This window comes from Polypterus senegalus, chromosome 8 (genome assembly GCF_016835505.1).
Source record: "Polypterus senegalus isolate Bchr_013 chromosome 8, ASM1683550v1, whole genome shotgun sequence".
Lineage (NCBI taxonomy): Eukaryota > Metazoa > Chordata > Cladistia > Polypteriformes > Polypteridae > Polypterus > Polypterus senegalus.
The window spans coordinates 152,181,391-152,196,986 of NC_053161.1; the positions used below are offsets into that span (position 1 = coordinate 152,181,391).

Here is a 15,596-nt window from a genome sequence, read left to right on the forward strand (position 1 = left end):
TATTATGAACATGGAGAGAAAGCTAATAAGCTTTTAGCTCAACAAATTCACAAGCAAGATGCATACGCAATCTCGTAATCACTAACACGAACGGAGATAAAATCATCGAACACAAAAATATAATGCACACTTTCAGAGACTACTATAAATCCCTATATACTACTGAGTTTAAAGAAGACAATATACAATCTAATGCATTTCTGGATACATTACAGATACCACAAATTGACGCTTTTAGTGTGGAGGAACTTGATAAACCTCTGGCATTATCAGAATTACTAGATGCTATAAAGTCACTCCAAGGTGGAAAAGCAGCAGGCCCTGATGGCTACCCTGCAGAGTTTTACAAGAAATTCTCCGCTCAGCTAGCTCTCCTCCTATTAGCAACATTTACAGAAGCCAGAGATAACCAATTCTTCCACAAACCTTTCGCCAAGCACTAATCACTGTCTTTCCAAAACAAAATAAGGACTTATTACAATGTGCATCATACAGACCAATTTCACTTCTGAATAACGACGTTAAAATACTCTCTAAAATCATAGCTAGAAGGATGGAGAAAGTGCTCCCTCGTAATATCACAAGACCAAACTGGATTTATTAGGGGCCGACACTTATCTTCAAATCTTGACGCCTGTTTAATGTAATATACTCACCAACTAAATCAAACACCCCAGAAATATTATTATCATTGGATGCAGAAAAAGCATTCGACATGATTGAATGGAAATACCTTTTACTACATTGGAGAAGTTTGGGTTTGGCCCAACATTTGTGCATGGATTAAATTACTGTATACTAACCCAGAAGCTTCAGTTTGCATCAATAACATTTGCTCAGACTACTTTAAACTAGAACGTGGCACTAGACAAGGATGCCCTTGTCACCGCTGTTGTTTGCATTGCCATTGAACCACTGGCAATACATTGTCGAAATACTGATCAGATAAAGGGGATTAGCAGAGAAGGACTGGAACAGAAAATCTCATTATATGCAGATGATATGGTACTGTATATATCGGACCCAGAAAATTCTGTGCCTGCAGTCTTAGCAGCACTCACAGAATTTCAAAAGATCTCTGGTCTCAGAATTAATCTGAATAAAAGTGTACTCTTTCCAGTGAATTCTCAAGCATATAATATTAGATTAGACACCCTACCTTTTATCATTGCAGAACAGTTTAAATACCTCGGGTAAACATCACAAGTAAACATAAAGCTCTTTATCAACAAAATTTCGCGTCTGCATGGAAAAAATTAAACAAGACTTGCATAGATGGTCAACCCTTCATCTCACACTAGCTGGAAGAATTAACACTGTTAAGATGAATATTCTTCCTAAGCTCCTTTTTATTTCAAAACATCCCAATATACATTAATAAATCATTCTTTAAGCAATTAGATTCAACAATAACCTCATTTATTTGGAATTCAAAACATCCACGCATCAAAAGAGCGACCCTACAAAGACAAAAGGCAGAAGGCGGCATGGCTCTACCTAACTTCCAGTTTTATTACTGGGCAGCAAATATACAGGCGATAAGAACCTGGACACAAATAGAAGAACATACACAGGCATGGACCGCAATAGAAGTAAAATCCTGCAGTACTTCTTTGTATTCCTTGCTCTGTGCTCCAATAAACACACGTTATCGGCAATACACTAATAACCCAATTGTGCTCCACTCACTTAGAATCTGGAACCAATGTAGAAAGCATTTTAAGACGGAGAAGCTTCTATCTGTGGCACCCTGCAAGAGAACCACCTCTTTCAACCTTCACAAACATATGCAGTTTTAATATCTGGAAAAATTTGGAATTAACTTGCTTAGAGATCTTTATATAGACAACGTCTTTGCATCCTATGAACAATTACATTCCAAATTTAACATTCCAGCTACACATTTCTTTCACTATCTTCAAATCAGGAACTTTGTTAAACAGAACCTTCCAGATTTTCCTCATCTTGCACCCTCATCCACGCTGGAAAAATATTGCTCAATTTCAAGGAATTAGACTCCATCTCTACAATATATAAAATCATTTTACAATCCCTTCCTTTCAAAGATCCAAGAGGACACTGGGAAAAGATCTCTCAATTAATATATCAGAAAAGGAGTGGAAAGTAGCAATGCAGAGAATTCACTCGAGCTCCATATGCGCAAAGCATACAATTATACAACTCAAAATTATATATCGAGCACATCTGTCTCGACTAAAACTCTCCAAAATGTTTCCAGGGCATGATCCAACCTGCGAGCGTTGCAACCAAGCCCCAGCCTCACTGGGTCACATGTTCTGGGCCTGCACCAAATTAACATTATTCTGGACAAAAATTTTAATTACCTCTCAGACAGCCTTGGACTCACAATCCCTCCTAACCCATTAACAGCTGTGTTTGGGGTTCTTCCAGAGGGTTTAAAGTGGAGAAGGACAAACAAATTGTGATTGCATTCACTACACTCTTGGCACGCAGACTCATTCTGATAAACTGGAAGAACCCAAACTCTCCTCTTTTAAGTCAGTGGGAAACTGATGTGTTATATTATTTAAAATTGGAAAAAATCAAATACTCAGTTAGAGGATCTGTACAGACTTTTTTCAAAACATGGCAGGATCTAATCAGTAATATTTTAAAATAAGTTTATAAAGCACAGAGAATTTATTAATTTAGGTATTTTACAAGCCTTAAATTTTACACGTTTGGCTTGCTCTCTCTCTCAGGGTGGGGATCGATCTGTTCTTAACATAATTCTTCTTTTTGTAAAAACTTGATTGCTATGTATGGATTGTAATAAAATTAATAAAAAAAAGAAAACGCAGTGAGAGTAATAACGCTAAAGCAGTTATGGTATTTGGAATAGTTTGACAATTCTGTGGACCATTATATTGTTACAGGTTAATTACAATCAGATGCATTAAACTAATAAACAATATGCGGTTAACTTCAGTGTATTTATAAAGCCACATCAGGAAAAGAAAGGATAACCACACAGGAACAGTAGCACTGCTTTGACGCTGGGTGCCACCAGTCTGCAAAACCAAGCGCAGAACTTGTGTACAACAGGGTGTGAGGTACTGTGGAAATGTGCGTGGCTTTATGCCAAGTTTAGGTTTTATACATTTCGATTTGAACGTGGAAACGTTCTTACACAACATTTCTGTGCGTATGCACCGTTTATACATGAGGCCCCTGGACATTGACACAAATTGATGAATATCCACAAACCTGGTCTGCAATAAAATTAAAATCTTGAGGTACTTCTTGATATTCCCTGCTCTGTGCCCCAGTAAATACAAAGCATCATTACACTAAAAATACAACTTCCCTTCATTCATATGGAACCATCATAGGAATCACTTTAACACAGAGAAGCTCTTATCTGTTACACCTCTACATGTTAAGGCATTTTTAAAAAGCAAGTGTAAAATTGTAATGTAAAAATGTGCTTAAACTGTGTGATATTTTTAATCGCTCCATTGTCCCTCAGTTGTTAAGCTAAAATGTCAGAATCCCTTTCATTTGAGAGAGGTAGAGAGCACAAATAATGTACAATGCATTTGATTATTATTTAATGTTATTCTGCATTATTTATCAATTAAACTTTATCATAGGTAATGATATATATAGGATTTGCTACGATCTGTTGTTTCAGGCAATCGTAGTATGTCTTGGAATGCATCATCTGTGGAATAGGGTGTTCTATTCTAATACATTTTCTTTACACAACACCTTTCCCATGCTCGATTCTTCACAGAAATTCAGAATGAACAGCAGATTATATACAACATTGGATCTGCACAAAATAGATAAATAAACAAACAAACATAAATAGAGGAAGCTTTAAAATAGAATAGGCGACAATGAACCAAAATTAAAATACAAAATACATAAAATACTGCAAAAAAACCTTCTTTTGGCTACTCCTGTTAGGGGTTGCCACGGCAGATCATCTTCTTCCATATCTTTCTGTCCTCTGCATCTTGTTCTGTTACACCCATCACCTGCATGTCCTCTCTTACCACATCCATAAACCTTCTCTTATGCCTTCCTCTTTTCCTCTTCCCTGGCAGCTCTATCCTTAGCATCCTTCTCCCAATATACTCAGCATCTCTCCTCTGCACATGTCCAAACCAACGCAATCTCACCTCTCTGACTTTGTCTCCCAAACGTCCAACTTGAGCTGACCCTCTAATGTACTCATTTCTAATCCTATCCATCCTCGTCACACCCAGTGCAAATCTTAGCATCTTTAACTCTGCCACCTCCAGCTCTAACATTGAATGCCTTCCAGAAAAAAGAGTTTTACAGTACATTAAGTCAGTTGATCTTCTTAATTTATGGAGGCCATTCCAAAGTCTGGGCACAATGGAGCTAAAGGCTCTGTCTCCCATACAGCACAAGTTAGTTTGGGGTGCATCAAGATCGGTGGACCTTAGTGAGTGGAGAGGAGCCTTGAGATAGATAGATAGATAGATAGATAGATAGATAGATAGATAGATAGATAGATAGATAGATAGATAGATAGATAGATAGATAGATAGATAGATAGATAGATAGATAGATAGATAGATAGATAGATAGATAGATAGATAGATAGATAGATAGATATAGAATGTTATTGATGTAGTCCGGTGGAAGACCATTTAAAATTTTGTAGGTTATTAATAGTATTTTATATTCAGTCCTATAAGACACAGGGAGCCAGTGAAGGCCGAGCAAGATGGGTGTTATTGCTGTTACTGGTCTGTCTAAGGACTCTTGCCGCCATTTTGAACCAACTGGAGGTGTGATAACAGATTAGAAGGGGCATATGCTGCCAATGGGGAGTTACAGTAGTCAGTGAAGGATTTCTCAGGTTTCTCAACATTAGACAAGGAGGGTAATGAGCAAAGACAGGATATGTTCTGGAGGCGGAAGAATGAAAGTTTTTCATTGTGGTTTATGTGGGTAGAATAAGAATGGGAGGAATTAAAAATAACATCAAGATTCCTAGCAGAAGAAGATTGTCTGATGAGATCATTTATTAAGATGAGTGTTAATGTCAATTGGCAGGGCTTCGGTTTTGTTGTAGTTTAATTTTAAAGAGTTAAATTCCGTCCAGGTATAATTTCACTTTGGCAAGTTGTGAGCTGAAAAGGCTCTGGTGAGTTTTCACTTTTAACACTGAAAAAGAGCTGAGCATCACAGATCTGACCTACAAATAACATGACCAAGAGGAAACATGTAGTCAGAGAACAGCAGGAGTCCTGAGGAGCTCCTTACATGACTGGCGTGGAGCTGGATCTGCTGTTGCCAAGACTAGCAAACTCTTGCCCATCAGTCAGATAGGACTTGAAGCACTGGAGGGCAGTGCCAGTGATACCCAGCATGTTCTCCATTCTGGATTGTAGAATGTTAGTCTTGACAATAGCAGATGTAGCACTAGGTATTTAACAGAATTAAACAAGTGATGACTCAGGCGTGACGTAGCTTAATAACTTATTACAATATTTTAAATACAACCAAAGTTTTTTGGCCTCACTGATATAAGTGGTTTATTAGAACTTGAATATTTACCATAAATTATACGTGAAACAAATTATTTGCTTCCCCTGATCTGCTTTAACTCTTTGAGGGCTGAATATTTTTTCCAAAAACAGTTTCTGAAAAGCAATGGTTTCACACAGAAATCAACATAAAATGTCTGTTGCTGCAGGTTGTGGCAGCCAGTTTGACAAGAATGTGTGGCAGGCTTGCTGCCAAGCTGTCTTCACATGGCCGAGGCAGCAGCAGCAACGATCACAGTTGCAGTGCATTGCAATCTGGCTTCTACCTCTTATCATTGTTTAGTAGCACTCCTCCCTGGCGAACATTGCCATGGGCACATCAGCTATATGAACCCGTTCAGCACCATGATTAGCTGGGGACCAATCAACTGAAGCTGGAACCTCACATTCGTTTTGAATCACTTGTATAAAAATCGGAGTCCGACAAGTCATAGTCCATCTCACAGATAATAGGCAAAACGTCACCCATGCAGTAGTTTGCCATATGCATTCACTTTGATCTTTCGCCATTAAGTCAGACCATTTTTGCCGTTGTTTGCGTCTTGCTACTCACATGAGCGCAGGAAATCTCGGTCAAACCAGTGAAGCTAACTTTTCTTCTAGCAACGAGAGTCCAACTAAAACATAATAGCTGGTTTTGTCACAGTGTACAGTTGATTACCATCGTCAACTCCTCCTTTCGACAAAAGTCGACATCAGCCCTGAAAGAGTAAATATTGTTTTCCAGGAGTTCAGGCCGTGTCTCAGTCTAGGAATTTGTTCTAAATGGCACCCTTTAGCTACAATCTGGATGCCTTTGCATTGTGAAGTAGCGCTCTCATCTTACTCAACAATAAAGGAAAAATGTGTCTCCTGCTTTGACAACTTCTAAGTTTCAGCAGTACTCTTCCTTCCCCGTGCCCCTGTTTTGCTGTGGACTGGGTTGCACACACCACAAACCACCTCAGAGTCCAGACATCTGTACTATAGTGACTGCCGGTGGCTAGCTGTGAACCCAACTTCAAAAGTAGTTTCTTTTACGCCATGAACAATAAGGGGATTCTAATTCAACAACACACACTGATGCCTCTGAGCACTGCAAGTGGCGGGCATCCAACTGCTCTCACTCGGCCCCCACAGCCCCACTGCTACACGTACCTCAACTACTACATTTTCAGGCTTTAAAAATTTTTAAATTTGCTTTGTGGTGTCACAGCAAAATGCTGCCCTCCAGTCACTAACCTGGGACCTTTGTGTTACAACGCCACTGCCCATCTCGGGCAGCTCTTTAGATGGGTCAGCTTCTGTTGTGTGAGATGTCGCCCACCTTCATGCTCCTATGTGCACCTGGACTGTTACAGAGAGGCATCTATGGAGATGATAGTTTCCAGAAAATATCAATTGTGTAGACATTTTTTTATGTGTAAACAATAATGGATTAATTTCTGAAAAAAGTAAAACCTTTTCCCTATGTGCTGACAAATAAAGTACTGTCCATCTATCTGCCTTCAGTGAGACACAAAATAAAAATGAGACAATAAGGTAATATGGGTTACTTTTGATATATGTTCATAAAATATGTATTCTAGGTGAAAAGATCAATATGAGACTAAAGTATAGAATGTCAGCTTTTAGTTCAATGTTTTACAAATAAAAAAACAATACTGGAAAAAATATATTATATATCACTGAGCTAAAGTACTGGGACAAAAAAATCTGAAACCAAATGAAGTTGGGTAAAGGTTAGTACTGGGCCGCATATCCATTCCTCTGCCTTTCAAACCCTCTTTATCCAGAGTAGGGTTCTGAGGAAGCTGAAGGCTAACCCAGCAAACACACAACCAATAGCTGCCCCAACTCTGGGACCCATTGACGTCACCCAACCGTTAAGAACGTCGTATGGACTGCTCCGCCAAGCTTTAACTCTTTCAGGGCGGATGTCGACTTTTGTCGAAATCCAGGGTTAGGAGGATGGTAATCAGCCGTAAAACTGCAACAAAACTTGCCGTTATGTTTTAGTTCAACTCTCTTTGCTAGAAGGAAAGTTAGTTTTGTTGATTTGACCTCGATTACAAGCACATGGGTGAGTAGCGAAGAGCGAACAACCTCTAAAATGGCATCGACATCTGGCGAGAGACCAAACCGAAAGCACAAAGCAAAATACTCTATGGATGACATTTTGCGTATTATTGCCGAATCGGACTCTGACTTGTCGGACTTTGATTTTGATGCAAATGATCCGAGAATGGAGATTGAAAATGAAAGTGAGGGGCTGGCTTCAGCGGGTTCTGGTACTGAACAGACTTGTGTAGCTGATGCGCCTACGGCAATGTTCGCCACTCATGATGACAAGAGGTACAAGCCAGAATGCGTCGCACTGCCAGGTGAAGATGGGCCAGGCAGCCGGCCCTCCACACATTTCTACCGGCCATCGAACTGCCCAAACAGGTGCCAACAACAGCCACAGCAACAGACGTTTTACATTGATTTGTATGTGAAACCTTTGCCTTGCGTGCTTTTCAGAAAACAGAGTTGCCTGCAAAAAATATTCAGCCCTCAAAGAGTTAATGGCAGCCTCTTTTAAAGCGGTGCTTGTTCTGGGACTTTACTGCCTTTAGTTTCCTCTTCAGTAGATGGAATGCATTCTTAATTGGATTTAAATCAGGAGATTGACTTGACCAGTTGATAACTTTTCACTCTTTCTTTCTGGTGAACCCTTTGGTTACACAGGCAGCACATTCTGGGTCATTGTCTTGCTGAATTATGAACCTCCCTCCATTTGTTTTAATTGGAAAAGATGTTTCTGTGTACTTCGCAATTCATCTAACAGCTACATCATCCGTAAAGGCCAGTGTGCCACATCTGGAAGCTGCCATGCACGCCCAAGCCATGACGCTGCCTTCTAAGCACTTCACAGATGAACATGTGTGCTTAGGATCATTTGCAGGCCCTCTCTTTCTCCACACATTTCCCTTCCCAGCTTTTCCTCATCTGTCCATAAAACTTTGCTCCAGAGCCCTCCTAGCTCATCTTTCTACTTCTTTGCAGATTCCAGCCTATCCTTTCTGTTCTTGGTGCTGATGACAGGTTTGTAGGTCTTGTAGTGTAGCCATCTACTTCAAGTCATCTGAATTCTGACACTTTCAGCCCTGCACCCTGTAGACTGTCTTTTATATCTTTGAATGTTATTTTAGAGAAGCCCTCTTCTTACCTCTAACAATAATCCTGTCATCAGCTGCTGTGGTCTTCCCAGGATGGCCTGCACATTGAAAAACCGCTTCTTTCTTTCTCAAAATATTCCATACAGTGGATTTGAGAATGCCCAGTTTCCCATCAATAATTAATAATTCATTTTTGCTTTAATCTGGTGTTCAAAATTGCTTGTTTTTCAATCATAAACAGTTTGGTACTTTTCATTTTGTATCACTGATGCCAAATGCAAATTCCAGTGACTCAACCAACCCTCCACACTTGGAGCTCTTTATGTGCTGATAGCAATGTGTGTTGTGTTTCTGTGTTGTCAGTCATTTGGCTCAATACGTTGTCACACGCGTGCGTTCAGGAGACATCGAAAGGGTCTGGGAAACTGTAACACTACACCAGACCAGGGGGTGGCAGAGTGTGCTGACTGTCTCTCTCAGTTTCTTGCAGACCATTCGTGAGAAATCTCAGCAGGTTCCGGCGTCTCTGATGATGTCACTTCCGGCTACGGCACCTCTGATGGTATCACTGCCGGTTCCGGACTAGATGACATCATCTCCTTCCCCAGCCCTTAAAACCGCCATCTTACCTCCAAATATTCAGTTCTGTTGTGGACTCTGACTCTCTGATCAAATATTACCAAACTTTTGCAGCTGGGAAATAATATGTGGATGGCTGCCCCAAACCTTTATAATGTCTGAAGTCTCATTTCTATTACAATGTCTAAACACAACAAATGTCATTGAATGTGTTATAGAAGTACTGTAAATAAACGCGGACATTCTGTATGGTCAGATATTCACCTTTTCACCTAGAATATCTATTTTATGAATAACAAAAATAACCTTCTTATCGCCAATATTTTTGTTTCTCATTGTATCTATGAGGAAGAGTAAATGTAAGTTAGATAAACTGTTCTAATGCTTACACTCTGTGCCTTCATATTTACTGTACATTATCTGCATATTAACTAATGTGTATTTTTTGTTTATGTATTTTCATGAAGGGGACATGCAGGTACAATTTTTTACTGTACTGAGCACACGTGACAATAAACCCAACATGACTTGTGTTAACCACCACCACTACTCTGACTATTTCTTTTGTTTCCTTTTAATGATTTATAACCACCACTTTCTATTTAGCTTCTCCTTCAGTACAGGCAGAGGTTGTCTGTTTTAGATGTGGGAGAAAATAAAAGTTGCGTTGTTGTTCGGAAAAGTTAACCTCTTTTCAGAATTTTGGAATTCAAGCAAGCAACCCTACTCAGGATTAAATGGGCTTAGAAAATGGTGTAGTATGGGAATTTAAGAAAGTGCTTTTTAGTTTTCAGAACAGAGACGCAAAAAGAAAGTAAGCACGGCAAGACACAGTAGACTACTGGCATTTAGTTCAATAAAACTTTATCACTAAATGGCCAAGTCCTAGCATACTAGAAGGAGGAGATGCAGGCCGAATGAGTGGCTGGCAGGGGAGCACTTGACATATTCAACCACCGCCTTGCGCTTCATCGCTCTCACTTCCCTCAGTCCTGGACGCATCTTCCATCTCAATTAGCACACTAGGGTATGTGCCTATTCATGTAACGGATACAAAATTACAAGCATAGGACTCTGAAAGCGTTGATAACCCCCACTATGCTCTGTTAATATGTGCTCACCTGACTCTTCTTCATTCATACTGCACCTTTAATTTTGTATTTCTGTACTGTGCGAATTAAAATTTGCCAAGCTCTGACATTATTCTAAGAGAAACAGATTGTTCAATTCAACCATTATTGGTAAATTCAGTGCTTTTATTCCTTCACTTCACAAAAAAAAAAACCTTTGTTTTTAAATCCTAGACAGAAAAATCCGATCCGACCCAAGTGTTAAATATATATGTCACTTATTTTAGCACTTACATTCTTCAGGATAACTTGAACATGATGCCTCCTCAGTTCCCATCACACCAGACTTCAGTGACTCGGCCTTCACTTGTATAGAATGATACTGAGGGGAGCAGGGTCCGCTCGGCGTGAAGCCTAAGCCTGTGACCTCTTCATCGGAGTACATATATTGAGGAAGATACTCTGTCTTAAGGTCTTCTTCTTTGACAACATTCATATATTCAAGTTTTTGTGTGCGAGTGCTGATAGATTTCTGTTCATTCTCTTCCTTGATGCCAACAGATTCCCACTCACAGTCCTCTTCCTTAACAACTACTCTACTTATCTCCGTGGTATCTTTGCAAACCAGGCTCTTGGGTAGTGTTGTATTCTCCCATTCTTCATTTGTGTTCCTTTTTTCCGGGACCTCGTCTTCGCATTTATATTTCTTCTGGACAGCCTGGGACATGTCTTCCATTTTGTACATCTGTCATTACCAGAAATATAGCAGTTTCCTTGTTTTCTGTCTAGAAAGAACAGAGTATGGTGAAATCAACAGGAGTACAGAAAAAGAACACGTTTGTGTTTTACATTTTGTTCCCTCCTTCATGAAGATGCCAATCACCTAGTTTACAGAAAACACACTGGAGCTCAAACAGTTTATGATACTAAAAGCAGACGACATATTATGGCACTAGCAGGAGATGATCCTCAGAGGTCTAAGTGGATGTACACCAGGGGATTGTGGGCCATTCCACGAAACAAATTTATGAAAGCTGAGACTTGGCTTTGTAATTCTTGACTGAATTAGCCTTATTGAGGCTCAATCAGTTCCGTGAATACAAAGTGTTTCTCATTAAGTCAATACAGGCTTTGTCAATCCAAGATTATACAACAGTCACACTTGTGATATTTAGGGAGGGCTGAGAAACAATCAAGAGAACACGCATCATGTTTCCAACAAAAAAAAAAAAAATACTAGAACCTAATTTTAAGCAAAGTTTTTCCCATACCCCATTTCACTAATTTTCCAATTTTGTAGCTAATGAATTAAAGCTGGTGAAATAATCAAATGCCAAGATCTTGATAATTGTGATACACGTCAGCAATTACGCACACATCTTTTTCCTAATAATGTTGATCATCCAATCAAAAAAAAAAAAAATCAGTTAACTGCTGGACATAATTTGTAAGAATCGCAGTGTGAACCACACACCAGAGCACTTCTATTCAATCCACATTGTGGAAAATGTAATATCAGGCAATCACAGAAACGTACTTTTAAGGAATCAGACATTAAAGCATTAGTGAAACTCGTATAATCTTACAATGTGCACTTTAATTAACCCTCGAGAATCAGAGGAACAGAATGAAGCTTGGAGCTTGAAAAACCTCTGACAGGGCAAAAGACAATGGTTGTTGATGCAGTTCCTCCCCAGTTCAGCAAACTCCATTGCCAGTAACATGGTTTGATAATCTGTCCCACCAGATATATGTGACACAAAGTAGCACAATGACTTGAAAAGAAAAGTGCTTGATAAATGCTTGTGTTTTAACAATTATGCTGATATCTCCCTAGCTGTTGCGGACATTTTGCAGATTCTCAACATGATGGAAGCCACGATATCCTTTCCCGCAGAGCAATTCTGATTCAGGATGGGCAATTATATGACGTGCATCTCTTTTATGGCTCTAATTTATGAATTTGCAAGCAATGTGCATGATCTGTATGAGTATTCACTTCAATATCCACCATGTCAGAGTCGGTTAATTTAGGCGAGTCCAAAACCTTGCCCGCTTTCTCCGGTTTCACCCTGCCACAGCAGATGGCCCGCAGTCGGCAGCTGAAGTGCAACTCGAGAAACAGTCCCGAGGCTACTATGACGAGATCTTCTAGGTGAACGCACACCATTTATTTAAACAACAATCATAATAATGAGTTTGCAATTTATTCATAAAGCGCACTTTCCAAAATGAACTTTTTAAACACTGACCTTGGTAGATACTGATGTGTTTGATGTTTATGAGGCAAGACGTGAGTTTTGGAAGACCTCAGGAATGACAGTCAGATCCTAAAGCGAGTTCAATGCGACCTGTAAGCATCATATGGCTTCGATAATTAACAATAACATTTAGTATTTAGTTTCAATTCCTGATCCCAAATATGAACTTTTTTTCTCGGTACAGAGCTGCAGATAACGGGGACGCTCAATACAGCAGCGCCATTAACACAACAGACAGAAACAAAGATGGGATTTCATGTGCTGCTCTGCGAAGCCATCCGAGTGTTTGTCGCCGCTGACCTCTAGTTACGCCGTTCTTTTATTTTCTCCTTTAGTTCTCGAATACTATACGTGCTTCTGCCTTTTTCTGTCTCCTGAACCGACCACTTGAAATTCCCAGTTCAGGGTTCGCTGCGGCCACAGTGTCAGAAAACTGCTTCCTGTTCTAAATGTAATCTTCAGTGTCAAAATAAAAGTCCCCGAAAAATCAAAACACCGTATTATACTGTACATCCAATTATTACGCGGGGTTGTATCATTCACAGTGGAAAGATCTTTCTAATAATTTCGTTAAACTTGTTTTAGGCAGCATCCAGCCCCGTGTTCTTACTGATGTAATATTTTTTCAAGTGACAGCTGGCCGATACTATGCTGGATTTTGAACAGTTTTCGTCACCTGTTAATATCCTTTTTACTTCAACTGGCTACAACGTTTTCAGGTCATGCCCTGCTGATATGGAATCCGCTTCATCTCTGTAAAACGAAGAAATGAGGAGATTCTGCAGAAACATCTACTGGAGTACAACAACAACAACATTTATTTATATAGCACATTTTCATACAAAAATTAGCTCAAAGTGCTTTACATATTAAAGAATAGAAAAATGAAAGACACAATTATAAAACAAAATAAATCAACATTAAATTAACATCGAATAAGAGTAAGATTCAATGGCCAGGGGGGACAGAAAAAACAAAAAAAAACTCCAGACGGATGGAGAAAAAATAAAATCTGTAGGGATTCCAGACCATGAGACCGCCCAGTCCCTCTGAGCATTCTACCTAACATAAATGAAACAGTGCTCTTTGGATTTAGGGTTCTCACGGAAGGGCTTGATGATGATGATGGTCACGTAGACTTCTGCCTTTTAATCCGTCCATCATTGTTGGAGCATCATGAAGCTTTGAGTAGGTCCACCACCACAAAGAAACCGGAAAAAGAAACAGAAAAGAGAGTAGTGGTCAGTACGGATTTTAGAGCCACCATGAATAGTTATTATGAGGAAATTAAACATACAGAGTATCAGGATTAAATTAAATTAAGATTAAAATGAAGTTATAGAAAAAGTAGAGCACCCAAACATTTTTTATTAGAATTTAAGATGACCGATTGTGAGTGTGCTGTGACAGATAACTCCCCTCCGTTGTTTTTCTTCCACTAATTCAATTGATTCCATCATTAAGGTTTTGCCTAAAGTTGTATAATCTGATGCCCTTTCAGTCAATAACCCTCTATGTTTATCTAGTCTGGGAATTGGCACCACGTTAGATTAGGCAAATGAAAAATTAGCAAGATGTGGCCTTGAGTGAGTATGATATGATCAAGAATAGATGAATGCGGGTACTCTGAAAATCTGTTGAATGATGAAAATCCAAGGGTAGTATTTGGTGACAGAGTTCCAAATGAAGGGTTAGTACCAAGAGTAAGGATGGAGGAAGTAAAGGAGGCACTGAAAAGAGTGAAGATTGGAATGGCAACAGGACTGAATGAAATATCCATGGTTGTGAAAGAGTTTAGGGGATGTGGATTATGGAGGGACCAGGGGAGAGAGTGTTTCCAGGACAGTTTCTAACCTGCACTGACAGAGGGAAGCCCACTTGCTTTCCAGCAGGGCCACGGGTCATGAGCATGGGAGCTCAACCCTGCTGGGACCCATGGCCACCGGCAGGGTTGTGCATGGACATTTTCAGGGCCCTATTTGGCTGCACATCTGCCACACCGGAAGTGGAGCCGGAAGAATCTCGTTGGGCACCTGGAGTCCTTCCGGGTGTCCTATTAAGAAGTCAATGGCCAGAGTCAGGAGGAAGAGGAGAAAGCCTGAGGAGGAGAGGTGGTGGAAGGAGTGGTGGCAGAGGGACTGTGTTATACTCTGTGTCTTGTGTGCTGTGGCAGGCAACACTTTATAAATAAACTGTGTGCTGTGTGGCAATTGGTGTCCTGCCTGTTTGAGTCAGGGTTAGGGCGGCTGTACGCGCCCTGGGATTCACAGGGAATATGGAGTACATGTGTTGTTGGATCTCCAGCAGAAGATCTATAAACAGGAGTGAATACCAGAGAAGTGGAGGACTAGTGTGATTGTACTCATTTATAAGGAGAGGGGTGAATTCAGGATTGTGGCAGCTATAGAGGGATACAGCTGATAGATAGATAGATAGATAGATAGATAGATAGATAGATAGATAGATAGATAGATAGATAGATAGATAGATAGATAGATAGATAGATAGATAGATAGATAGATAGATGCTTTATTAATCCCAAGGGGAAATGCATATGTCACACACAATGAAAATATGGGAAAGGGTTATAGAGATAAGGCCAATGGAAAGACACCTCCATAGTTTGTCTTTATACCAGGGAGAGGAGCAACTAAAGCAGTCTTTGTGTTAAAACCATTTAAGGAAAACAGAAAGGTGTGTATATGGTGTTTATTAATTTGGACAAGGCGTATGATAGATTGCTTAGTCAAGATGTCTAGAGGGTCATGAGAGATAATGGAGTACCGGAGACGTATTTGAGGATTGCCCTGAATGTGTGTGAGGGAATGAAGACTCATGTTAAGTGCAGTGTTGGAGTAACAGACAAAATCCCTATTAGAGTACATATGTACCAGGGATCTTCTTTTTACTTCGTTGATCTGGTTATGGAGGTGTTGAGTTGCGGGATAAAAGACCAGTCCCCCGGTGTATGCTTTTTGCTGATAACTTTGTGTGTAG

At 39.8% G+C, this 15,596-nt stretch overlaps 1 protein-coding gene across 2 annotated transcripts in view; it reads right to left on the reverse strand.

Annotated features, from left to right (window-relative positions):
- LOC120534400 (gastrula zinc finger protein XlCGF26.1-like) overlaps positions 1 to 13,044 on the reverse strand; it is a 31,803-nt gene extending 18,759 nt beyond the window's left edge. Inside the window, exons 1-2 of one of the 2 annotated variants that reach the window (XM_039761951.1) lie at positions 12,900 to 13,044; positions 10,633 to 11,123 (exon numbers count right to left, since the gene is read on the reverse strand). In XM_039761951.1, the coding sequence (XP_039617885.1) occupies positions 10,633 to 11,083 (451 nt within the window). In that variant the 5' untranslated portion in view covers positions 11,084 to 11,123; positions 12,900 to 13,044. Of the gene's footprint in view, positions 1 to 10,632; positions 11,124 to 12,590 lie in introns of both variants that reach the window. The other variant, XM_039761950.1, reaches the window with a different exon arrangement.
- Positions 13,045 to 15,596: the final 2,552 nt, after the last annotated feature.